Source organism: Labrus mixtus, chromosome 20 (genome assembly GCF_963584025.1).
Source record: "Labrus mixtus chromosome 20, fLabMix1.1, whole genome shotgun sequence".
Lineage (NCBI taxonomy): Eukaryota > Metazoa > Chordata > Actinopteri > Labriformes > Labridae > Labrus > Labrus mixtus.
Window position 1 is genome coordinate 18,521,102 of NC_083631.1, and position 26,216 is coordinate 18,547,317.

The 26,216-nt window shown below is 41.4% G+C and overlaps 1 protein-coding gene across 2 annotated transcripts in view; it reads left to right on the plus strand.

Annotated features, from left to right (window-relative positions):
• Nucleotides 1-25,282, plus strand: part of cacna1ha (calcium channel, voltage-dependent, T type, alpha 1H subunit a) — a 57,909-nt gene extending 32,627 nt beyond the window's left edge. The window contains exons 18-36 of one of the 2 annotated variants that reach the window (XM_061065272.1): nt 915-1,018; nt 1,332-1,455; nt 2,086-2,154; nt 2,960-3,144; nt 3,277-3,403; nt 3,885-4,010; nt 4,272-4,361; nt 4,954-5,167; nt 8,234-8,385; nt 9,054-9,163; nt 9,339-9,472; nt 10,391-10,461; nt 12,144-12,222; nt 15,039-15,160; nt 15,992-16,150; nt 16,326-16,466; nt 16,634-16,796; nt 19,859-20,016; nt 20,103-25,282. In XM_061065272.1, coding sequence (XP_060921255.1) covers nt 915-1,018; nt 1,332-1,455; nt 2,086-2,154; nt 2,960-3,144; nt 3,277-3,403; nt 3,885-4,010; nt 4,272-4,361; nt 4,954-5,167; nt 8,234-8,385; nt 9,054-9,163; nt 9,339-9,472; nt 10,391-10,461; nt 12,144-12,222; nt 15,039-15,160; nt 15,992-16,150; nt 16,326-16,466; nt 16,634-16,796; nt 19,859-20,016; nt 20,103-21,461 — 3,687 coding nt within the window. In that variant the 3' untranslated portion in view covers nt 21,462-25,282. The remainder of the gene's footprint in view (nt 1-914; nt 1,019-1,331; nt 1,456-2,085; nt 2,155-2,959; nt 3,145-3,276; nt 3,404-3,884; nt 4,011-4,271; nt 4,362-4,953; nt 5,168-8,233; nt 8,386-9,053; nt 9,164-9,338; nt 9,473-10,390; nt 10,462-12,143; nt 12,223-15,038; nt 15,161-15,991; nt 16,151-16,325; nt 16,467-16,633; nt 16,797-19,858; nt 20,017-20,102) is intronic. The other variant, XM_061065273.1, reaches the window with a different exon arrangement.
• The last annotated feature ends 934 nt before the right edge of the window (nt 25,283-26,216 follow it).

Sequence of the window (26,216 nt, forward strand, 5' to 3'; positions counted from 1 at the left end):
GCAACACTCTTGTGAACTCCGATTAAATTGAGGATTGTTGTTTTTCTGAGGTGTAATTGTTAATCTTGCAAGTAAATTCCACAAAACACAACTGTTGATGCTTTCAGGCCTCGTCATTCTTCTGATGCAAAGCAGAACACAGTGCAGGGGGAAGGTCATTGTTATCTTAACGCAGCACTGTTGTGTTTTCTTTTGTAGCCTGGTGGTTACATTGGCAACATTTTTCAGAATTGTGTTAAAAAAAATCACACATTATGATTACACTAAATAAATATCCCCAACAATATTACACTGAGCTTCATCTTGACATAAGTGTGTTTGATCTGTTGTCCCGCACCTTTGTACTTGTTCATTTTTTTAAAAATCATTTGGTCTGCATTAAATCACCAATCATGTAAACATAACTAGCCAATCACAGAGTCCCCGCACAAGTTCACCTGGCAACTACGTGACTTGCTCCGACAGCTCTTTCTCTCTTTCTCTCTCTCTCACCCTCACGCGTTCTTTCCTCGCGTTGGCGGTGCTGAGAGCATACACACCAGTTGCTACTTTTTAAACTTTTTTTTTTTTTTGGACGTATAATAATTGGGCTGGTTAGTGTTTCTGTCCTCTGAAGGCTTTTCAGTGACAATGGTTGGCGTGCATGTCCGGTGCGTCATTCAGTGGTAATTAGTGTTGAAGTCAAGACCACACTAATCGAGAACCAGAGTGCTCCGAGACCGAGCCAAGACCAAGACATGGTCTAGGACCGATTAGGATTATGATGATAATGCTCGAGGCTTCGGTTAAAAAAAACAAAAAAACAAAACAGATGCCTATGAAAAAATCTTGATGAACGGTCATGCAGTGATACATTTCAGGGAAATTGTCCTTCATGTTTTATAGTTTTGACACTTGTCTTTCTCCTTCTGCAGAGTTCTTTCTGCTACTGGATCAAAACGAAGGTCCTTAACTTGAAGCCCCGCTGGTGCAAAGAGCACGAAGACTGGAATCTGTATCTGTTCTCTCCGGAGAGCCTGTGAGTGTCATGCACACACACACACACACACACACACACACACACACACACACACACACACACACACATCAGAACACATATATCAGTCTGTATGTTTCCAGTATAACACAACTTCCGTACTCCATGTCTCTAAATATGCTTCCACTTTTACTGCTCCCTCACTGCTAATTGTACGGTCAATAGCTTTAACACACCATAGAGACTTTATAGATAACTCTGTTTATGTCTGTGTGTGTGGGCTGTGTGTGTGTGTGTGTGTGTGTGTGTGTGTGTGTGTGTGTGTGTGTGTGTGTGTGTGTGTGTGTGAGTTTAGACTCCGGGTGTGGTGCCAAAGTGTGATCTCTCACAGATTGTTCGACCATGTGGTTCTGGTTTTCATCTTCCTTAACTGCATCACCATTGCTCTGGAGAGACCTGATATAAAGTCCAACAGCACTGTAAGGCAAACACTCAGAACGCTTGCACAATATGTCTGCGTCTTTAAGCTGATTCCATTCCTTATTATTATTTTAAAATGCTTTTTTTTTTCACTTTACCTAACTCCTTACTTTTACTTAGTCAGTCAGATATTTGGCCAATCTGGGAATAAACTCCTTACCAAGTGTTGCTTTCTAACTAGTATTTGAGAAAATGAAATCATAAAGCGACTTGTTTTTTGTTTTTCCAACAGGGGATGGATTTTGTGCAAAACAAATGCTTGCAGTAAATTCAGAATCCTGACAAATCTTTAGTTTGACCCCTCACACGCTACCTAAGGCAGAGGTCAACATTTTCAATTTTTCACAAATCAGGTTCCAGGTACCCCAACTCTGAGCAGCTCTTTTTACATGTGTTATATAAGACACCATTATGAACACATTAGTGAAGACATTTCTCGGTATGGAATTTATTCCCAGACTTTTGCTGTATTCCCTGATTAACTGTTTTCTTTATTGAGTAATTTAGTGGTAACTGTAACTGTTAAAATAACAGGCTGATTGTATAGAGCAGCTCATGTACTAGAGGAATATGTACCATAGTGTTTACAAAATGTCTAACACTATATTCATGTCTAAATTCTTCTTTAGGAGCGAGTGTTTCTGAGTGTGTCCAACTACGTTTTCACTGTGATATTCCTGGCAGAGATGGCCGTCAAGGTAAGCTCACTTTACTTTTTTCCTGATGATGTGTTTTTTAATGTCAATCCTACCCCATTAACTACAGAAGCCCTAAGTGGACGTGCATCCATATATTTGATTTACTCTGTTTGTACCACGATGCCATGAAGGGTTGTTTTATTAAGATTTTTGTAGGATACCAGAAATAATGAGTTGAGATCTCAGGAAAATGACTGGATATAACGGTACGATAGGATACAAGACCATATGATACAATAAGATTAATTCCGATATGATATGATACGATACATTATGATTCAATACAATACGATAAATTACAATCTTGTACATTATGATCTGATACAATACGATATAATAAAATATGATAAATAACGATAGGATACCGTACATTACAATACAATACTATACATTACGATATGTTACATTACAATACCATACATTAGGATACGATACAATACTGGAGGGTATACGATACGATGTGATACACTTTATTGTTGCCTTGGGGAAATTTGTGTTTGACTCCAAACTGAATTTCACTTTGGGGATTAATAAAGTATTTCTTCTTCTTCGTCTTCTTCTTCAGTGCTGAATACCTTTAGCTCCCTCTTTAGTTTTATCAACAGATAGAAACAATAGAAACAATCCTCATGTAAACAGAGAAGCAATGAAAAACACAAATCACTCTGTATCACATGAGAAAAAGAGTAAATATACTGAATGGATGTTCACTTAGAGCTTCTATTAATAACATCCTAGTTAGAGCTCTGAATCACAGCTAGCAGAATGCTTTCATACTTCCATCAATCTGTTTGGGTTTCACCAGGTTGTAGCGCTCGGTTTCTGCTTCGGGAAGCAGACTTACCTCCAGTCCAGCTGGAACGTCCTCGACGGTTTGTTGGTCTTCGTGTCTCTGGTGGACATTCTGGTCTCACTGGCGTACACCGGCGGGAACAGGATCCTGGGCATCCTCCGAGTCCTCCGCCTCCTACGAACACTACGCCCACTGAGGTACACTTGTGTTTGTGTTGGTTTGAGTCGACGCATATGTACTGTATGTCTGTTTTCAAGCATGTGAATATGTCCAGTGCTTTTTCATCCTGGTACTGACGAACATCTTGGCGTCTTTATTTTTGTCATCAGGGTGATCAGTCGAGCCCCGGGTTTGAAGTTGGTTGTGGAGACACTCATCACCTCTCTTAGGCCCATCGGGAACATTGTCCTTATCTGCTGCGCCTTCTTTATTGTTTTCGGCATCCTGGGGGTTCAGGTAATTTTACAGTCAAACACGGTGACACAAACTTTCACAACACAGACACGTACTTAGGTCGTGATCAAAAGCACAATCTGCTCGGTTGTTTGCATTCTCTGAGCTCAAAGAATTAAGAGAAAGGTATTCTGCCCCTTTGCAGCAGAGAAATATCAGTCTGGTTGAGCAGCTCAGAATGTGATTGTGACTTGAGGGGTGATTGGAAGTGTCCTGAATATCAAACGGACAAAAGGCTTTTGTGTCTGAATGACAATTAGGTGAAGAGTGAAAGGGACAACATGAACCGGGCCGGCTTTTAGCCGAGCTCGAAGAAAAAAAAAAAAAAACTTCTGATAAGGATGGGCTCTATGAAATCTCCTTTTTATTTCTGGAATTAATAGACTGGACTTTAACATGCTCAAAGCGTCAGTGTGATTTAGATAATGTGTGAGTGTCTGGAAAACAGCTCTGTAGACTCTTTCATCTGTTTCTCTTTCTTCAGCTGTTCAAAGGGAAGTTTTACCACTGTGAGGGTCTGGACACCAAAAACATCACAAACAAGTCTGACTGTCTGCAGGCCAGTTACCGCTGGATACGAAGGAAATACAACTTTGACAACCTGATCCAGGTGTGGATGAATGGAGGGATGAAGAAAAATTAAAGCATATTCTAAAAAAAATAGTAAAAACAGATTAAAGCTACAGACAGTGACTCATGTCGAGCTGAGGAGTGTTAAAATATATGTATGTATTTTTTTTGTCAATCTGATTTATGATAAAAATCTGTGCTCTAATCCGAACCGCAGGATTTGTGATCCGTGACTCCACTCGGAACAATGTTATTTTATTTTGGAAATCCAAGTGTTTTGACATTCCTGTTTCCCCTCCAGGCTCTGATGTCTCTGTTCGTCCTGTCCTGTAAGGATGGCTGGGTCAATATCATGTATGATGGTCTGGACGCAGTGGGAGTGGACCAACAGGTAAAAATGAGTCATTCTGTAGAAATGTATTGAACAGTTTTGCTGTTGGGCACGGTACGGATGGCCAGTGTGACCGCGCCCTTAAAGGCTCGTTTAGGCTGTGTGAAGCCTGACCTGTTTCCAGACCAACATTTGAAAACAGTTTGGACTTTTGTATCGGTTACTGTCTAGAACACAATCAGACTCAGCTGCGTGTGCGACAAGCCAATGCCTCGATCTGTGAAGCTTTGCAATGTATTAAATATACAAAAAAAGTCTAATGGCAGAGGTGAGGTGATGACAGGTTCTTCGCAAACACAAGGATCAAAAGGGGAGTTTATAACCTGAGTTCACGGCTGCCGGTGGTGTAATGTGCTGAAATAGTCAGCAGTCACATTTCAAAGCAAAATTGTGTTTGTAATATCATACAGAGAAATCTTTCATCCAAGGGTACACAAGGACAGTTTGTCATGGCAACCTGTGCGGCTCTGAACTGGCAGTGTTGTATTTGTGGTCGCTTCCCTGCATGAACAAAGTACAAGTATTAAATCCCTTTTTACCTGAACCCCACTTTAACAAAAACGACTGAAAACCTCTTGTCTTTTCCTCTCAGCCTGTGAGGAACCACAACCCCTGGATGCTGCTCTACTTCATCTCCTTCCTGCTCATCGTCAGCTTCTTCGTCCTCAACATGTTCGTCGGCGTCGTGGTGGAGAACTTCCACAAGTGCCGGCAGGACCAGGAAGAGGAGGAGGCCCGCCTACGGGAAGAGAAGAGGCTCAAAATGATAGAGAAAAAGCGCAGGAGTAAGGAGAATGGAGGGGCTGGTCGGTAGTCTATTTTTCTGAGCACTGCCTGCTTTCAGAGCCTGAAAAAGAGAGAAAGAGAATGAAAGAGAAAGAAAACAGGGCTATATTATCTGTTCTCGATGTAAAAATAGAAGAAAGGGAGAGTTTAAAAGACTGGCTAGCTCACACAAACAGTGATTTATCACTGACAGAAGGCGTGGGCTATGCCAGTCTATGCATGCATCTGCATGATTGCAACATTCCTCCCCTTAACCATTCCCGTCTTACTTTCATGGACAACTAAAGAAACTGGCCAACCCCAAACAACATTTGTGTGAAACTCTCTGAACTTTGTTTTACTCACTCTTTAAATAGCAGTAAAAAAAAAAAAAAAAAAAAAAGACAAATTGCGATAACGTCTTCAGAAGTTTCTATTTAATTCGGCAAAACAACTGTTTTTAAATATCATTAAAAGCTCAATTAGAATAGATAATATTTTTGCTTTTTTATTATTGTAACAAAGGAAAACCTTTGCAGCCCCTACCTGCATGTGACGCTGATTGAGGCGGATTCTCCAAAAAAAAGATTCTGGTCGGTGAAATGCCAATGTCCCCTCTGTCCCTCCCTGAGTGCATGTGCAGCCCTGAGCCCGAGGCGTCTCTCGACACGTGGACAAAGAAGGACTTTTCCCTTTACGACATGCTTTGACTGGCAGACTCAGAAACATAGCAGACGTTTTGGCTGCTATTCCTGCAAATATGTTGAGTACTAAAGCTGTTAGAAAGTGTTGAGTACGACAGTTGCAACTCTGAAGAGAATTACAAACCGTGCTGGCGGTGACATCAGAAACACACCCTTATTGCAAAAACACAAGTCCAAACACTGTCATCACCAAGAAGTGTCTTACAAGGACTTGTTCTTTGTAGTGTGTTTTTATTCTTATTTTGAGTTGGAGAAAAGAAGAAAAATACATTTCTAGAAGGCAGTATATTGTGTGAGCAGAGCGCCGCTCTCTTCTTGTGTTCGGGTCTCACTGGTCTAAAACTGCAAAAAGTCAAGATAAATGTTCTTAAAATCGGCTTTAAAAATATATATATGTTTGGACATTATCATTGTCAATTAAAAAAAAAGGAACAAAGAAGAGAAAAGGAAAGATTAAGTTTTAGACTACTGAGATTAATGTGAATACATTATAAATACATGTAGGGATGTCATTCAAGAGAGGAGTGGCTGTAGTGTGCGTTTAACATCACAGTACATAGAGAAGTAGATTCATTTTTTTAAAAAGGTAAATAAATACATGTGTTCAAATAGACTAGAATAGAAGTAATTTAAAAAGCCCATACTCCAAAAAACATGGAAGTTGTGGCGAACCTGTCTACTTAATGAGAAACACTTAAGTTATTCTTTTTGTGCAAAATGTGTGATGTTGAACGTTCCCTGCGCAGCCCCCTCTGAACCAAAGACATTACACCACAGGCATGACAGCATGCAGTGGATAGACAGGGCATGGTGTACTCTGCAGGGGTTGACTCAAACATGCACGCACACAAATGTGATCAATAATCATTAAATATGGACATGTGAGTACACAGTTTATAGAAATGTACAGGGGTGACATATGTTCAGAATAACAGCTGCACTTAGAGACTGTTTATTATTCACAGGCTGTGAAGCTTCTCATAGTAGTAACACACTTAACAAAAGTGAAGTCTGTAATCTCGGTTTTAAAGAAGATGACTCTTTCCGGTGTGGTCAGCATAAACAGTAGAGCTCTCTCTACCCTGACAGGAATCAGAATGAGTCTAATCTTGTAAGATGCTCCCATTAGAAAGCACTCCGGTTGGTTTAGTACAGGGGCAGGTCAGGTCAGGGATCTGTTCCGTCTGATGAAAGGAGAATCCATTGCAACAACTCCCAGACTGTATTTTACTGTGTTATCCTGTTGCTGTACCAAACCTTAACTAAAAAGCTTGTAGATTTAGATGCACACTGTTAACCAGTAGTGACGGCGCGTAGCTAGAAAATAGGGTTAAAATAATTGACCAGGTACAAAACCAGGGCCCATTTTTTATGAAACTAGTCTGATCAGATAGCAGCTATCTTATAGGATCAAAAATTGATAACAGCTTGTTTAAGTAAAAGAAGAAAGGATTAGATTAAGTATAACATTTTTGGGTTTATATCCTGATAAAACTTTCAGATTACAGTTAAATAATTTAAAGCTCCTATGAGTCATTTTAACCTGGGCCTGAAACAGACTGAAATGAATACTGATGAATCTTTACGATGTACAAAAGTGAACCCAGACATTCAACAACAAGGTTCATAATTTCTATATATAGTTATTTTTAATGTCTAAAACATCTCCGGGGGGGTAGGCGATTTTCTTCCGAGGAGGTTTTAATCCACATTAGAGGTCCTAAGAGGTCTACCCAGACTCTGGCTGTTGTTTTTAAAGAGCTAGTAGGCAGCAATGTGATTTGCAATTTTTTATGCAGACCTTAATTTTGAATACTGGTAGCCTAGACCCCAAAAAAAAAAGTAACTGATCCAGGATAGCACCAAAAAGGGACTTTGCACTTTGAACTATTGAACTTCAGTCTTTCTGAACATCTAAAGAAAGAATTAGGTAGCCAACCTGTGACTCTCATGTCCTGTCTTATTTCAACATACCACACAGACAGGGGTGTGCACAGTCTGACAGCGGGGTAAAGGGGAGGTTACCTCACTGATCAGGTTAACAATTAGAGCACAGTAGAGTCACACTTGAGATGCTAATCGGTCAGCGAGGCTACTTAAGGGCTCCTCTAATGTGACAGTTATAATGGAGACCCATTAAGGCACAAGCATACCGCATCTTATTAAAATAAAGTCAAACTTCTGCAGCCTGAGAAAAAGGAGGATTGTTGGTGCTCTTCCTTAGCCCCCAACCCTTCCTGTGCACACCACTGTGTTCATGCCCCTGGTATTTCAAATTTAAAGCACCGTGACTCACTGTCTGTCTGTCTGTCTGTCTGTCTGTCTGTCTGTCTGTCTGTTTTGGTATTTGTCTCTCCCTTTGTCGTCTCTACATTTGTTTCTGTGTCTGTCTGTGTGCTGCAGAGGCCAAGCAGAGGCCTTACTACGCCGACTACTCCCCCGTCCGCCTGACCATCCACACACTGTGTACCAGCCACTACCTGGACCTCTTCATCACCTTCATCATCTGCATCAATGTCTTAACCATGAGCATTGAGCACTACGATCAACCCGAGGTAATGTCCACAAACACACAAACATAATCATTATAGTTAGAACAGAACCTCTGGCATGGTTCAGGCTTTCTAGTTAAAACCAAGATAAAGATGTGAAAACACACAACAAATACTGTGTGTTATTCATCAGAGAAAATGTTAATTTTGGGGAGAGTTTGTAAGGAGTTGTTCGCACATCCAACTATCTCATGAAGTAGATGCATAGGACGACAAACTATTACACCAGAAGATATGACTTGGCAATGGTAGATTTTTTTACAGCACAATGCAGTTTGAAGAACATTTTGGCTCAGCTTTTAGCCAGAAAGCTAACTGCATGCCAGAATTATAAATCAGTAACACAGCGCACAGTTAAGACATAATGAAAGTATAATTAGTGTGTTGAAAAACCGTGATTAGCTAGCTAACCAGCCATGTCACTCTCCCCAAAACTAACACATGTAGAGAAAAAATCCTGCACACTGCTCTTGCTAAATATCACAAATTTATTCGAAATAAATCACAACATTTGGGTCCCTCTGAACCCTTGTCATGGTATTGGCAAAGGATTTTAAATGCTGGAATTTTTTTCTTTACTTATATCATTACTGTGTTTTAATTAATTGTTGGGTCTTGCCACAGGAAATGAATATGTTTGTTGTGACATAACTCTGTGTGTTTGTGTTCAGTATTTAGAGGAGGTCCTGAAGTACTGCAACTATGTGTTCACCTGCATTTTCGTCTTCGAGACTCTTCTCAAACTCGCAGCATTCGGCATCCACAGGTTCTTCAAAGACAGGTAATACAGCAGGATGGGAGTGTGGGCTTCACACATTAATGCTGCAGCATGTGATACTGGTGATTTATTGACTGTGTTCGTAATAAATAAGATTACAATATATGTCAAAAAAAAAACAAATACATGTAATGCACGATAAGAACCTAAACTGAACAACATTGCTGTTTGTGTTCAGGTGGAATCAGCTGGATATAGCTATAGTGGCGCTGTCCATCATGGGTATTACTCTGGAGGAGCTCAAAATGAGCGCAGCCCTGCCTATAAATCCCACCATCATCAGAATCATGAGAGTCCTAAGAATAGCACGAGGTAGAAACACACACACCTACACAGTCTATACATATTTGCCTTGTGTAGACTTACAGGACATGCAGTGAGTCATTGTGTCCGTTTCATGAGTCAGCACTTCAATCAGACACAAATCACAGACATATTACATTTGAAAAAAGGATGACATTTTTACATTAAAGGTGCACTATGGATATTTGATATTGAAATGTAAAAGTTGGCGAAGTGAAACAATTCTATGCTATATTTTCTGAACTGAAAACACAAACCCCGGAACACTGTTTGGAGTGCAGAAGCCACCAGGAGAGTTACAGTTTCACTGTCGCGGATCCCCCACCACACCTTCTCACGTCGCATTTTATCTTCAAACAGTGTTACAGGTAACAAATTTCCCTCTGAGGACAGTTTGTGTATAGAGTTGTGAACATATACGACAGAATCTGTACACTTCTCCAACTTTCACATTTCTCTACCAAAACTCCATAGTGCACCTTTAAAACTTATCATCACAACATTCTTGACTGATAATTTAAGTGAATTAAAAGCATTAAAAGTAAGTAGTCACAAAGTAGTCACTCAACTTCAAGTTCCTCTATTCATATACTTTATGTAAGAGCCTATTACTGATCTTTTACTTTACTTTGATCATATTTTGTTTCTTTATTTGCTTGCTAATTTTTTCACTGTATTGATATCTATTTTCTTTTTAAACCTTATCATTTTAAGTCCTGTCTGATTTTTGTTTTGCTGCCTTTAAAAAGGTATGTTGTATGTTGTAATTTTTAGGTTAGGTTATATAAACCAGTTCTTTAAGGAATAAATATAGTCAGCATTAGACCGTGTTTTCTTAGCATGCCATTGTAAATCCTGCACCCAGGAGACCGACAAAAACCAGCAGCAGCTAGTTACTCAAAGATCTGTTCTGGTTTCCATCTGCAGTGCTCAAACTCCTGAAGATGGCCACAGGGATGAGAGCTCTGCTGGATACTGTCATGCAAGCGCTGCCACAGGTAAAACCCAGACTCCCTGATGAGTGATTTCTTCTTTTTGTTTTATTCATGATGTCTAGTCTTTGAATGAATACAAAGTTATTATGAAAGCTCTGTGCAGGATAGACAGCTCTCTAAATAATGCTTGCTTATTCATATTTCAGTCAAGTCATATCTCTTCACATTACAAAATTAATGTTCAAACCCTAAAAAACATCTTGCACATTCCCTCTCCTACTTTTCCGCTGTTGCTTCACTTGGTGTTTTGTTAAACATGCATGACAAAAGATGCCTAGAGCATCATTATTTATATTTATTGAACATGGTTTTAACATTTTAAGGTATCAATAATCTAAAAGCTCTGGAAAACCCACCAATAGTGTTAGTTTAGTGCTTGAATATTTAAAAAATTAAAGATAAAGTATTAAACGGTAATAGACTTTCTTTGTATGCAGATGACACTCTCCTTTTGAAGTGTGTCCTCATGTGTTACGGGAGTATCTCAGGTCTCTTTGTCTTGCTGCCTGCCACAGATCCTGAAGGCAAAAGGAGCAGTTGCACCAGGGACTGTGCTGCACGTGTGGTGACAGACTCCTCTGTTCTACCATTCTCCAAATGTCAAGTGTGCAGATATACCCGTCAGGGCACAGAGTGCACATGAAAAGATTTTCAGGAACGGCATAAAAAGACAAAAGGCTGTAGAGAGTTTATACAGCTCACAGGGTTGGCCCAAAAAATACTTTACAACTGTTTTATAAGGTCACAATGCTGTGGCTAGAAAAGCGTTATACAAGCTCAAGTCCATTTCCCATTAACTTCAAAAGTAGATCTGTTAGTATATCGAGTAGAAAGTTGATGTTACTTTCTCAGCCAAGGTTGAAAGTCTTTAAAGCATATCTGCCTTCGTAAAAACCTAAGTTAGAACTAAGTTAAGAACTTTTAATGAAGCTGTATTCAGTTAATGTCTGAAAAATCCTTACAAAGTTGCAGTTGGTGGGACAAAAATGGATTCAGATGGTGCAGTATGGGCCTTTGGTGCAATCACAGACGAGTGGGTCAAGTCCACTTAAGTGCTTGTTTTTGCAATTGATAGGCTCAGATTGTTAATCTAAGTGTCTGACAACTAATGAAAAGGATCCCTACGGTGGTTAGCATTAAATTAAACTCCTAGTCAAGGGGGAGGTCTTGCTCTTAAATGCCACAAGGAGGAGACTTGTTGCAGAAAGAGGATGGTCCAAATGTAAGAGTTTGGAGGTTGTGTAGAGAAACTGTTTTTGAAATGTGATTGCCCCAATGGATTACATGGAAGCAATTACAGCTGTGTTGTGAGGGCTATCTTAAGAAGACCAATGGAACAACTACAAAATGGTTTGAACATAATCCCCATTTACACACAGTTACATATAAACAGGTTGAAAAATATATAATTCTCCTTTAAGTGATGCAAAGAGAAAGCTCTACTTTCTGGTATTCCGAAGAAGAACATTTCTCAGTTGCATTTTAACATTTTAACCTCCTGTGTTTCCTCATGAAGAACTCATGATAACGCTTCATCAGTCCACCTGTTTTTAAAATAGTTTATTTATGTATCATACATAGAAATAAATGTAAAAGTCGTTCATTCCCTGCAGCTCTACACGAGCAACATTTTCACTGTAGTGTCTGGTGTGCGGAGGACGATCTAACATGCCGTTTACTTCCAGGTTGGGAATCTTGGCCTCCTCTTCATGCTGCTCTTCTTCATCTATGCTGCTCTGGGAGTGGAGCTTTTTGGCAAACTGGGTCAGTCACACTAAAAAACACAAACACACATGCACTGCAGTCTACGAACCTCAGCAAAAATAAAAAAAAAAGGGTTTTGGAATCAGCTCGTTACCAGCACAGTCACGACTAACAGAACATTTCCCCCCCCCGCACCCCCGAACCATCTTTGCTCAATCCTCCCTCTCTCTCTCCCCATCTGTCTCCCTGTCTCTTCTCTCCTCCAACACTCTCACATCACAGGCTTGTTTTCACAAAGAGAAGATCACATTTGCATGATCACGTTTATTTACATACCGAGTCCTAAATAGGCTAACTCCATCCAATTCATTTTCTCTGAGAGTGCAACAATGTGTGCAAGGAAGAGGATTAGCAACAAAAAAAAAAAAAAAGCATCTTGCGAGGACAAAATAAAAACAACTCGGTGATGAGGAGGTTGCTTCCTGCGATGTATAATTGTGCTTCTTCTCTACACATTGGGAAAACGAAGGGGTGTCTGTTTTCTAGTTTTTGTCAAGTAAAAATCCGTCTCCATTTTTATGCTCTAATTTTTGTTTTCCCAAGCTGCTGACAGAAGCCTTTTGATGTCTGAACGCCTTCTTGTCCCTGGTGGTTCTACACTTTAAATGCTGTTTTAGGGATAACAAAGAGCTGAAGGAGTGAATTATATTTGGACACAGGCTTGTAGAGAAGTTTGAGGGAAATAGAGCAGCACAGCTCTGGGAGGGTTTGGAAACTATTATTATAACTTCAGTCAAGTCAGAGGCTGCTATGTTGTGTTACATGAATGTTTACCCAGTCATCCTTTCTAAATCATGTGTCAGGTCTCCTCTATTTATCATTGATTTGGTTTAGTTATATAAGGCAAACAAAAAGGGTGAATATAGCACTAATGGGAAATTCATGGCAACATACAAATTAGATTTTTGTACTGAGAAGGAAGAATATTGTTTCCAGATATTTCACACAAATGTATAGAAATATATAAGGCTACGAGGAATTCGACTAAAGATGAAGGATTTGGGGCACCGGTAGCGCAGTGGTTATTGTGAGTTCTACATGTGCCGAGGCTACGGTCCTCCAAGCAGGCGGCCCCCGGTTTGAATCCGACCTCTGGCTCGTTTCACGCTCGTCATTCCCAACTCTCTGTCCTCTAAATTTCTCACTCTATCCACGGTCCTATCTCTAAAATAAAGGCATAAAAAAGCCCCAAAATAAAAACCTTTAGCAGATGAAGAACCTACAGTATGTAGGTTTTTCTTGTAACATACCAGGAAGATAGCAAAAAATGCCTGCGTCTACTAAAGTTGTTGTACTTTTTTGCACCTACAGTCCCTACTCTTTACAAAACCAATACAGTTCAGGCTATTCAATTTCATGAACACAAAAAATTCCCTGCCATCAGCTGTCACTCACAGAGTATCAGAAGACAATAGATCAAACTTTTGCACGCACCTGCACTAATCAATGTCCCCTCTCCGTAACGACCAATCAAAATCAAGAAGAAGAGGGTCCCCCGATATCAACTTTGTCGTTAACAATGGGGGAGGAGAAATGAATCCTTGACCTCTCACGATTCATTTCATGCATGAGGACTCGTTTTTTTTTTTTTAAGGGTCCAATTTCCAGGTCCAGAGCTGCTGCTAGTGCCAGAACACTTTCTATTCCATCCTTGAATAAAAGCAAATATTCTGCATACAGTGTGAATACAACCAGACTTAACGGTCACTATCAAGGGAAGTAAAAGTGCCAGGGGACAACTTTTGTAACCTAGCAACAGTAAGTGCCGGGGGGGGGGGGAAAGCTTTGAAATTGAGGCAGTGGGCGCTGTCAGTGTAAAAAGTAGACACAAGCCCTGAATACACAATAATACAAATGTATGATAACAAACACAAGCATATATGAACTAGTAAAGACCTCCAGCCAGCTTGTTAGGAGGATTTCTTCTGTGTACAATTCAGTACTGGGATTTATTAAAACAAAGCTGTCCCTGCCTGAACTCCGCACAGAACTGTGGAAAAACTGCCCGCCCATTACCGGTTTAATTGGCTGAAATCTCTCTGCTCTCAGAAAAGGAACAGAGACATTATATGACCTGATTCTGTCTGCGAAGCTGAAATGTGTGACTGTGGTCTCCGCAGCACAGTCTGGGACAAAGAAAAGAAAAGGTCAAAGACCAGGGAAATGTTTGAGGAGGATGGACTCAGGGCTTGAATTTGTAAAACTCACAGCTTTGATTTAAGCTGGTACACATAGCGTGCATATTAAGTTAATAGTTGTATCCGAAGATTCATGAAATGACTGAACTGCTGGTTCATGACTCAGACTGAAACTGCTGAAGTTTGTGTCCTAAAGTCTTGTTTCAAGTGTGCTTTCATTCATTATTCCTCTAAGTTGTCCCGTTTTGCCTTCTCTGAGCTACAACCTCTTATTTTTCTCTGCATGGTTGATCCTGAATATAAGAAAGCAGGATACATGATGCTCTGAGGACCGTCTCGTTCCTCTCCAGCTTCCTGCTAATGTGACCTGAGCTTCCAAGCGGAGGAGGATATCTTCTGGTGGCTCTTATGATTCTGTTAACTGGCTCCTGAGGGCTTTCTGTCAAATTGACCCTGAGACTGATAGAGCCCGCCCCTTTCCTCCAGAAGACAGTCATCTCGTCTCTTCTGCTCCGTCATGTCTACAGAGACATTCTGTGTTCATTCACCGCACACTGCTCTCATAGAGATGTGTGTGGTTTATTTAGGACTTCATTCATCCCTGTTAGTGTGGATATTTAATCACCATGTGTTTAGTGTAGTGAAATGAATGTCTGTCTGTGTTTGTGTTTTGATTAGTTTGCAATAACAACAACCCATGTGAGGGTCTGAGTCGTCACGCCACCTTTGAGAACTTCGGGATGGCCTTCCTCACGCTGTTTCGAGTGTCCACCGGAGACAACTGGAACGGGATTATGAAGGTATGGACACACACATTTCATATCCACAATGCCCTCATTTTTCAGTCCTGATATTATCGGTGTGTCACTACTAAATTGTCCTCATTTGTCATGAAAACAAGCGCCCACTCACACACACACACACACACACACACACACACACACACACACACACACACACACCATCATCTCATAACCACGGCAAGAGCGATGACCTCCAAAACCAATCATGAAATAATGAAGTGGCTTATCTGAGCCTAACAACATTTTTCACATCACTTACCTTTTTTTAAAAAAATTTTTAATAATGTTTGATAAATTCATCGTTAAATGACTTAATTTATAACAAATAACTAGTGTTATCATGATCATATTAATGAATTTTCTTTTCTAGTAAGGCTCTTTTTTGTGTTAAACATCAATAATAATATTAAATAATTTGAATACATGGGGATGTCAACAACAGTCAGCCAAGGGTCTTAGGGCCCGATCACACAGAGACAGGTCACAGCCGCTCCAATAACGCCTCTTTGGGAAAAAACTACTGGAAGCACCTGTGGAGCAGGGTTTCGTGCACATACAGGCAATTTGCTTCCCCTTGTTTATTTTTTTCTTATTTCTAATTTCTAATAATTTAAAATACACTTCATATTACCAAAATAACAAGTTTCTCAACAGTTCAAATTTCAAAGCTCTTTGAACTAGCCTCTGGTGTTTGACAGACAGCGGTTTGATTAGAAATATCTAGCTGTAATAACCAATGCTGCACTCTCTGTTTCTCTCTCCCTCTCCCCCCCCCCACTCATTCTGTCTTTCTTTCTCAATCTTTCTCTTTTCTCTGTGTCTTTTCAGGACACATTAAGGGAGTGTCATCACGCGGACCGCTCCTGTCTCGCCTACCTTCCCCTCTTCTCTCCCATTTACTTTGTCACATTTGTGCTCATGGCCCAGTTTGTGCTGGTCAACGTGGTGGTGGCTGTTTTGATGAAACATCTGGAGGAGAGCAACAAGGTACAGTAACTAGAAAAGCTAAGACCGAGAAAACGCTCGCAAGCAGAAATCTGCTACAACTGTTTGAAGACACCGTTCTGTGATTATTTTCTGTCTCATATTTTTTATATCTTAAGAAACAAATTGGTATTTTTTTGTGGCTATCATTAAGTGTGTCACATTTTTTTCTTTGCAGGAGGCGAAAGAAGATGCAGAAATGGACGCAGAGATCGCCTTGGAAATGGCCATGGAGAGAGAGCGCAAATTAAGCACAACCTCCAACAACAGCTCAGCAGAAGGGACCTATGTTGGGCCATGTCCAAATTCACCTGGAGAGGTAGGAAAGACATGACCTCACCTGTCACTCAATGAGGGGTGTAAATATAAGAAGTAGGGTCTCTGAATATGTCCTTACTGGTAATGAATTAATTGAATCCAGTATGAGTTACAGTCTGTGTTACTGAGTCAGTGTTGGAGCTTTGTGGTCTCTGTCTCCCCCTGCAGGAGGAAGAGGGGCAGTACGGCGACCGGCAACTGCTGTCACCAAGGAAGATGTCAGTATCCAGGATGCACTCTCTGCCTAACGACAGCTACATGTTCCGACCCGTGCGGCCCGCCAGTGCCCCCTACCCGTTGGAGGAGATAGAGCTCAGTCCCCAGCATTCAGGTCTGTTCAGGATTTAGACACCAGACAGGAGATCAGATATTTATTTTATTGTATGGACAGCATCTCATCTTCTAATAAGCTTCCTTAAGGCAAAAGTGTGTTAACATGCTTGACGTTTTAGATCTGAATCTTTTGACCATTGCAAACGTTTACACCTTTGGGACTCAAAACCACCGTTCTGTCTCTTTTCCCAGTGTATAAAATCAGCTGTTGTTACCCACAATAATCAATATGCAAGTCATCTGTCAGGTGCAGACACCGACCAATCTGTCCCAAGTTTAACAATGAACCATAATGAAACAGACAGGTGTGATTTTTCTTGTTTTTTTGTCAACATGACTATCCACATATTACTTTTACAGTCACAGAAAATCTTTTCAGGCCTAGTATTCTCTAGTTTTGTTTTTGCGCTACAACAGCATGTTCTCCCGGCCTCAGAGACCATCAGGCTGCGTTTAGCCCTGCTGCACGGAACAGGCCTTTGCAATTTGCAAAGTGTCAAGCGTCATGGGAGCTGTCATTGTTCAACATATCTCTATTTTCACAAGATTTAGATTAATTAGCCTTGCAGCTTAAAACCTAAGCAACAGTCTAAAAGAGGAAACAGATTTGAGCGCCAGCAGAGAATCAGATGAACAAACAGGCTCTGGAAAATAAACAGGTTGACCTGTGAGGAGTTTTAGTTGCTGAATGTAGTATTCACACCTTTATATGACCTGCAAGGGAAAAGGAAGCTATAAATGACACCATTTTTTATGTGCATATAGTCATTTTAAAGGTGCTCTATGGAGATTTGGTTGTGGGAGAAGTGAAACAATTCGATGCTGTATTTTCTGAACTGAATACTCAAACTTTACTCAAACAAAGAAATGGGTCCCTGGAACACTGTTTAGAGCTTAAAAGCTACCAGGAGAGTTACGATTTCACTGTTGCGGACCCACCGCCATAACTAGGACAGCTGAGGAGAAACAGGGAATGTCGGGAGTAGAGAGTGTGGGATGACATGATGCAAAGGGCTGACGTCGGATTTGTACCCACGGTATTATTGGACTATTGCCTCCTTACAGGGGGGGGGCGTGTCATAACCGCTAGACTATTTGCGCCCTATAAAACCACTATTGTGGGGTAGGTGTCTAAGTAGAAACCAGAAGAATCTGTCTTTCTTTTTCAGAAAGAATAAGAAAGGACCGGTTGCATATTTGTTTAGAATGTTCTTCTGTACCCATGATGATGTAGAGTTTGGACTTATTGAACCTTTCAGAAACTTTTTATACAACCTAAACTAACCTGTCACTCATACTTACATATGAAAGCATTCTGAGAACACTATTCTAAACACTGACAGGCACTGTTTCATCTGCAGTCAGACTCTAATGGCATGTTGTGGCCAGGCTGTGGACAGGCCCAGCTCTGTCCGAAGGTACTGACTGACTGTAGTGGATGAGCTGATTCTCGTGAACCTCTGCAAAACTTCACACAGGCTCATCTGCTCAGCAGTGGAATGGCTGAATACTTGACGAAGAATGACCTCACAGACAAGCTGCAAAGTCAGAAAACTCAAAAAATAAGACGTCATCACAGTTGTGGTGCTTTGTCTGTTGTTCACTTTATAAAACTTCAAGTAGTAGATTCGCAATAACGTGACTTTACAGCTTGGCTTGAAACTCCCAAAATGCTCTTTTCTGATCTTACTCTGACTATCTGAAATGTTTTGACTTCTTCTACGTTGATCAAATCTGAACTCACGGGTGCAGTGGACCTGTGGGTGCAGAATGCACAAGACACTGGTTACACACAGCTCACACGTAACATCCCTTAAGAGTTTTCACTTAAGATTTGATCACCATGATATTTAATATCACATGGAGCTGTTAATGTGACCAGGATCTAATGCAGAATACTACATCCAGCAAACTGGGCTAACATGACAACGTCTTTATATAACACTTTATTTTGATAGAAAATTTGAACCAATTTTGAATTGATAAACCTTTAATTCAAAAATGTTTCTTGTCGCTCAAATCCAAATATTCTCTCAAAATAAAGTGTTGACAATATTGTACTTGTTCAAAGCTTGAATATATTCTTTTAAAATGATCCTGAAGTCAAAGGGAATACCGTCAAACTTCAATTAAAAACCAAGTCTATTCAATGACCATGCTTTTTTTTTGGAACTGGCATCCGTACTCAATTACTTTTACAGCAAAGATGGGAAAACATATAAAATTGTTGATTTAAAACCTATAATAATAATGACCTGTATACAAATTTAGGCTACTGATAAACCATAATAAAAATATAAAAAAAGAGTATTTGATCTCGCTGTGAGACAGGGCTTCTATTCCAACTAATCAATAACCTCTGGAGCGAGTGCAGAAGTGTCCACTGGAGAATGGCTGCATAAGCCAGGGATTCTTCATTAGGTCCCATATTAAAATGTTTATATGTTTATAGCATATATAAATATGTTATCAGCATGTTATAACAAAGCATTTGGTATCAATAGCAATTCTTTATTAGTACACCCTGTACAGGGGTTGAGTTTTTTCCTCATCTGTGTCAACGTTAATAAGTCTTAAGAATTACTCACATAACTAGGGGCGTGGCCAAATTGACTGATAGTCAGGTGCATTGTAGCAGTTTATATAGCTCCGCCTCTCTGTCAGTTTCTAGATTGATAAATCGTTCAGTTGAGTCAGCAATTCCATTAAGGCGGCCGCTATCGTTGGGCTTCAAAACACTTCTACATTAACCAGTGGGTGACATCACTAAGACTATGTCCATGTTTTTTATACAGTCTATGATTTAAGAAAAACAAGTTCTAATCTGGATTCATACAGGCGTTCAGTCGAGACTGGCTCATATTAGTGCTTACACACTCGGCTAATACAATGGGCTTATTAGAGTTTAATTGGGATTGGCTTTCATTTGAAGTTTTATGGCTTTAATGTGTACATGTTTGTATGCTAGAATATGCATGTATTTTCTGCAAACATGCATGTATCTGCATAAAGAGTGTGAACATGTATGGAGTGTTTGATTTGAATGTTTTATTCTTTCAGGTTCAGTGACTTCCGTCCATTCCCAGCCATGTGAGAGGCGCGCACTGCTGCAAGTACCAGACGTCTCTCCGGTTCACCCTCGTTCCTCTCCAACCGTCAGCCTTCCCCGCATTGCCCCGCCCACGCCAGACCCCTCCCCAAAGCCCCTGCGCAGACAGGTAAGAGACCCCGTAGACAAACGCAACCCCCACCCATTCAGGTTTATCGATCAAAGTGTGATGGCTGTTTGTGTTATCTGCTGCAGGTGGCCCTCAAAGTGGATTCTGTGGAGTCTCAGAGTTGTGCGCAACGAGAAAGGCCCAACCCCATCCATCTGCCTCCTCTCTCCCCTTCTCCTCTCTCTCCTCACACCTCCTCCCCATCCCCTCTTCCTCCACCTCCTCCCTCCTCTCCATCAGCCCTCTCTCTCCCACCCTGTTGCCCCTCTCCCTTTCCCATCCCCCCTCCCTCTCCTCTGCCTCCCCCGCCATCTTCTCCCTCGCTTCTCCTCCCTCCGCCCCCCTCCCCTCGCCTCCCCCTGCGCCCTCCGAGCCTCAGGAGACCCAGACCGCCCTCTGCGGCCTCATTCTGCGACCCGGCGGACGAGGAGGTGTACCACATCACCAGCTCAGCCCGCCACAGGTGGAGAGGTGAGGGAGAGGGAGGGCAGGAGAGCAGAGGAAAAAGTGGACGAAGCCACTCCCTCTCTCCTTACACCATCACACACTCCCAAGACACCACCTCCTTTCCTCCTCCTCCCCCGCTACCTCCTTCCTCCTCGAGGAGCGCACTCAGTCTGCTGGGGTTGGGATTGAAGGACCGTGACTTTAGGAAAGGTTTAAGTGTCGACAACCAGGGCTTCCTGGAAAAGCCGTTATCACTGTCCGTTGGTTTCCCTGACGACCAGAGGCGCCACTCTATCGAGGTCTGCCTCCCGCAGGTTCTTAATCCTGGTGAGGACCAGAACTTTACACATCGGTCAGAAAAAGGCAGTCAGGCATTTCCTGTGAGGGTGCAGTCTGTTGGGGGCGGCCACAGAAAGAAGAAGATGAGTCCACCATGTATCTCCATCCACCCGCCCTCAGAGAGGGAGCAACCACACGTTGCCTCACCCCCAAAACTGGTGGACTGCAGCATGATGCTGAGACGCAGGACGCCATCGTACGATTTAACGCCACACACACAAGCAAACTCACAGGACGTGTCTCCAACGCACTCCCCAATGCACACGCCGCTCACACCCATTCACGCGCCGCTTCAAACACACTCACCGACACACACAATGACACCCTCCTCTCCAGCACACACTCACGCATCCACACCGACACACCGACGCATCCCCATCAGCCCCAACATCTTCATCCAGCCTCACGCACCTCTCCTTCCAAACACGATGCCTTTCCCTCCGCCCCGCTCGCTCTCCCCGGCAGCGAGGCGTTCCCCTCTCACAGGCGACAGCATCCCCCTCCCACAGTTCACCTTCGACCAACCACAGTCCAGATACATGAGCGGCCTGTCAGCCGGCTTATCAGACGCTGAGACAGCCACGTGCTCTTCCCCTTTCGACAGCAGACTGGGAAGTGGGGCCGGATTCAGTGCAAAGAATCGGAGGACCGCCCAGTAAACGTCTAAAATGCCTTCAGGAGAATTATTTGGGCCAAAGTCTCTGGAATTGCAGTAGAGGGGCCTTGGCTTACCTTAGCAGAGAGAATGAGGGGAGGAAAAAAACAGATTAAGAGGTTTACTTGAAGAGGGATTTTTAAAGCTAAATACTGAAAAGACATTTATAACCCTTTCCGCTGGTACAGTCCCCACTTTGAAAAAAAAGACAGTTGGTCCTCTTACTGAACCCAGCGTGAAGGACAGAAGATCCACAGAGGCTGTACCCACTGTACATGGTGTGTTCGAGACTTGGACTAATTACGCACCAGGACTAAAGCCACCTAACTCCGTAGCCAAAGTTTTTTTGACACACTGTCCCACCCCGCGCGAGCCAATCAGGAAGCAGCGTCTGGCTGATAACCGCTGACCTTTTACAGGAAGCAGTTTGTGAAATGTGAGCGCGGGGGGTGGAATTGTGGGATATGCAACTTCAGGTTTTCTACAGAAGTTCTGCTTGCCCCCTCCTCTGCTCCTCGATCACATTGATCCGAGCAGAAATGTGTGCGTGTGAGTGAGCGTGTCTGCGTTTTCTTTCCTATGTGCGAGTATCGTCAAATCTGTTGTCATGGAAGTCGGCCATGTTATTCTTACGCCTGTGACAACAGAGAGGGGGAGCAGGGCAGAGCTGTAGTGTATGTTTATCTGTGTATCTGTGCAGTGTAAATAAAGGAAAATACTGTATTTGGTGAGATTAAAAATAGCTCTATCCATATGCACATATTTTTATAGATATCTAAAATGTTTTTGCACACAAATTTGAATTTCAAGTTGCTTGTTTTTCCTCTGTTGTCCTCTTGTGAATGTATGTTTCTTTTCAGAACAGAGAGAGAGCGATGGAGGAGATCAACCCTCTCCTCTTGACAGGCTAGCTGAGGTTGAAGCATGGGAATAGTATTTTTCTATTTTGAAAAAGAGAAGGACGAGAACAGGGGTGTGACGTGTTTGTGTTGCTTCGTCTCAGATTTTAATGTATTTGTAGTCTAAAAAAAAAGTCTGGAAAGGTGGGCTCAGTGATTCCAACCAAATTCATACTTTATATTAATACAGACTACAAGCTGAAGTGTTGTCTGTTCACAAATTTTGAATCTCAATGTGGCTATCGAATGGCTATATAATACAGAAGAACCTACATTTTATTTTATTTTTGTAAAATAAAAACTTGCGAGCCAACTAGCTAGTTCGCCTTCTAACTTCTGGCAAGCCAGCCAACCAATATAGCTAGCTAGCCAGCAAACCAGCTGACTAGCTTGCGAGCTATCGTGCTTGGCTGCTTACTTTGGGATAAAATACCAAGAGAGCAGGATAAAAGAAAAAAAAAAGCCATCACTGAGCTCCACTTCTTTTCAAGCTCTGACACCACTTTGTGTTCTGTGCATCTAAAGACAACCAAACTAACTTACTAAATATGTGTAGCCAGAGTGCAATAATAATATATACTTGTGAAAACTATAATTACATCCACACTACATAACACTACCACATTCTTGTTTTCGTACATACTGTAGAACTATAATATAGATGATATAAACTCATTTTTATACGAGGATTGAGAGTATTTCTATGTAGTGTTCATGCTACTTTAGCTAGCTGCCCCCTGAGTGTGGCATGATGTGGATAAAAGCAGTGCTATAGTGTAGATTTCTCTAAAAGCTCAGGCGTTCCTATCATGAAGAGAGACCCATGTTTCTGCAGAGGACTTATTTATCACCTGTTGATCTAATTTTAACCAACGGCGTCAGATCAGCGTGAGACAACACACTGTATTTGTTAGCTACCTGCATATGTGTTAGCTGAAACCCCTGTTCATGAAACCTCCTGAGGTGTGAATGATGAAGAAGGATGAGCATTTTCCTTCCAGTGGATGAATGTTTTCCTACCAAGCCATACCTTTACTCCAACTCAGCACAATATACAATTTATTCTACGTTATACATTGTCTGGTTTGGCACAGGTACACAAAAAGCATCTTAAACATATTTTAGAGGTAGCTGGCTGGGACAGCGTCTTTATATTTTCTGATGAAGTAGACTAGTGTGCTATGACACGGTAAATTAAAATTTAAACTTTTATCAATTTGATAGGAGTTGCCAAACAAAATGTACATTTTTGTGATCAATTATCAGGACGACAAACTTTTATGTTGATTGCAAAAAATAGCTAAAACGGTGTTAATCTGGTTTCATAGGGAATAAACAAAAGCCAATAGATTTTTCTTAAAACATGTGGATAAAAAAGTGGGGGATATATTATTAGAGATTGCATAATTGGGCGTGCCCATGCCTGCAGAAACTATTGACACAAAGACAGCGATAAAAGCAGATCCACAGATCATCATGTCTATGTACACATTTTATGTCTTTAAGGCAGTATGCATGTAGGGGGAAAATTGTGAGACAAAGTGTAAAGAAAAGTAAGAAACTATGTTTGCATCACTTTGCCTGTGATTGGTTGTCAAAGTCTGACAGACAGAATGAAAAGCTCTCGGACAATGAAACGGGGGTTTGAAAATGCTGCTGACGATGAACGCCGTCCGTTCATCTTTTGATAGTCCTCTTCTTCCAGTTCTGACACACAGAAGCACAGCTGGTGTTGGATTCTGATATGTTGTCCTCCCTTCTGTTTGTGGCACAGTCTGTGTTTTCATTTGAATGCAGTATTGTGCTCGAACACACTGTCATTGTGCAACTTCTTTGCCCTGTTACCATCTCCCCTTCCTGCACAGGCTGTCACTAATGGGAAGTTTTCAGTTGTCGGAAGACGGCCTCTTTCTGCCTCACTCTTACTTGACTTAGTGCAGACCACACTGATCTACAGCATATTGCCATATTAATCCACAAAGTTTGGTAGAGTGACTGCATAATTGTTCTTACAGATCTTTGGATCTCAGTATTTAAATCCTGTTTTCGAGGAAAAACAGTTTTGACTATTGCATGTTCTGATTTAAGAAAAAAAAAACTTTTGGGAAAGACTCATCTGGATGTTTTAGAGATTTTGATATTTGCATTTTCAGATGTTTCCATTTGTAGACTGACTACCTAATTGCACTGGGCTCTGATTAATTGGTATCTGATACATACTGATTAAATGACCCTTTTCTTTATTGTCCAATGCAATATTGGGTGGTTATTTGCTGTATGAGGACTGAGCTCCTCTTTATACAGTTTTATAGAGAGAAAAGGAAACTGAAGTTGGTTCTATTTTGCTCAGAACCAATGTTATTTAATGTTGAGGTGAACCTTTTTTCACTTTTACTCATGGTACTCTAAACATATAGAACTCTGGTGATGGTGAAACTAATTAACTGATGTATATTTTAAGTAGGAGTAGCCTCAGCCCTGATGCTCTGTAACTGACAGATAAGGATAGTAGTAATAAGTTGTGTTTTTCTGGTTTGACATGCAGACTCCAGAGGGTTCAAACTGTGACAGAACATGACTTTGACAAATCAGAAGCCTTGTGTTTTTTTTTTCTTTTCTTTTCTTGTTTTCTTTTCTTTTTTTAAAAAACCCTTCAGTGATTGACCCGGGCAACCCCCCACCCCCAAACCCCCCCAAGCCTTACAAAGGAGGGGAGGAGGTGTGTTCTGTCTGTCAGGAGTGCCAACGTGTCTGCAATAATAAGCCCTCCATTAGAAGGGAGGGGGACAGGGGAGGTGTTTAAAGGCTCGACACACACAGTCGGACTCTCTACATTGTATCGTTGCTGATCATTGTGTGATGACCAACCGTTGTCCTGAAGGATGTTTCCCTGTCAATTAAAAATACAAGATTTTTTTATTCCTGACACACGCCTTCTCAGTTGTTTTTGTTGTTGTTGATGTGTTACTTTGCTTATTAATGATTCATTCCTATTGTTTGAAGCATGTTCTTTTGTTTGGAGGTTTATTTTTATTTTTTTGTGCCTTTAATGGAGAGATAGGACAGTGGATAGATCGTGAAACCAGGGAGAGAGAAAGTGGGGAATGACATGTGGGAAAGGAGCCACAGGTGGGATTCATACCAGGGCCACCCGCCCGCCTGGACTACAGCCTCTATACATGGGGCGCGTGCACACCAACCACCCCACCAGCACCCCTGTTTAAAGCATGTTCAATGAATTTTCCAGGGATAAATGTCCGCTATTGTCTGCTTTCTGGTGAATATGTAGGCTGAAACGTAGCAGGAAATTGAAGTACAGAAAGCATTGTGGCTGACGGGGGCTAAAGTGCTACAACAAACCCAATTTGTTTTTTTGTTTTTTCGTAGAATCATACTGCAAATTTAGATTCAAAGTCAACTACACTTTCAGAAGTCCACTACAAATACAAAAACAGAAAAGTGCTGAAAGGTCCCAAACAAATGCACTTATAGTGAACGTGCTGCAAAGACATACAAGGATGCAAAGTCAAAAACAACAAAACAAAAGAAGAAAAAAAGCTGCCGATCTACTTATCACAACTAAAACACTCCACATCTGTAGTTGGTTCAATGATATTTAGAAAATAAATGGCTGCCAGGTTGGCAGAGATCTCAGGTGTCAGGAACTTCAATTTGTATGAGTTTTCTCTTGGAGCTAAATATGAAGACTACACACTGCTAAGCAGGGAGCGCACCAGAGCGATTGTGGGTTTGGTGCCTTGCTCGGGGGCACCTCGGCAGTGCTCGGGAGGAGACCTGGCATCTCTCTAGCTACCAGAGCAACTTCCGTATTTTGGTCAGCACCGGGACTTAAGCCGATG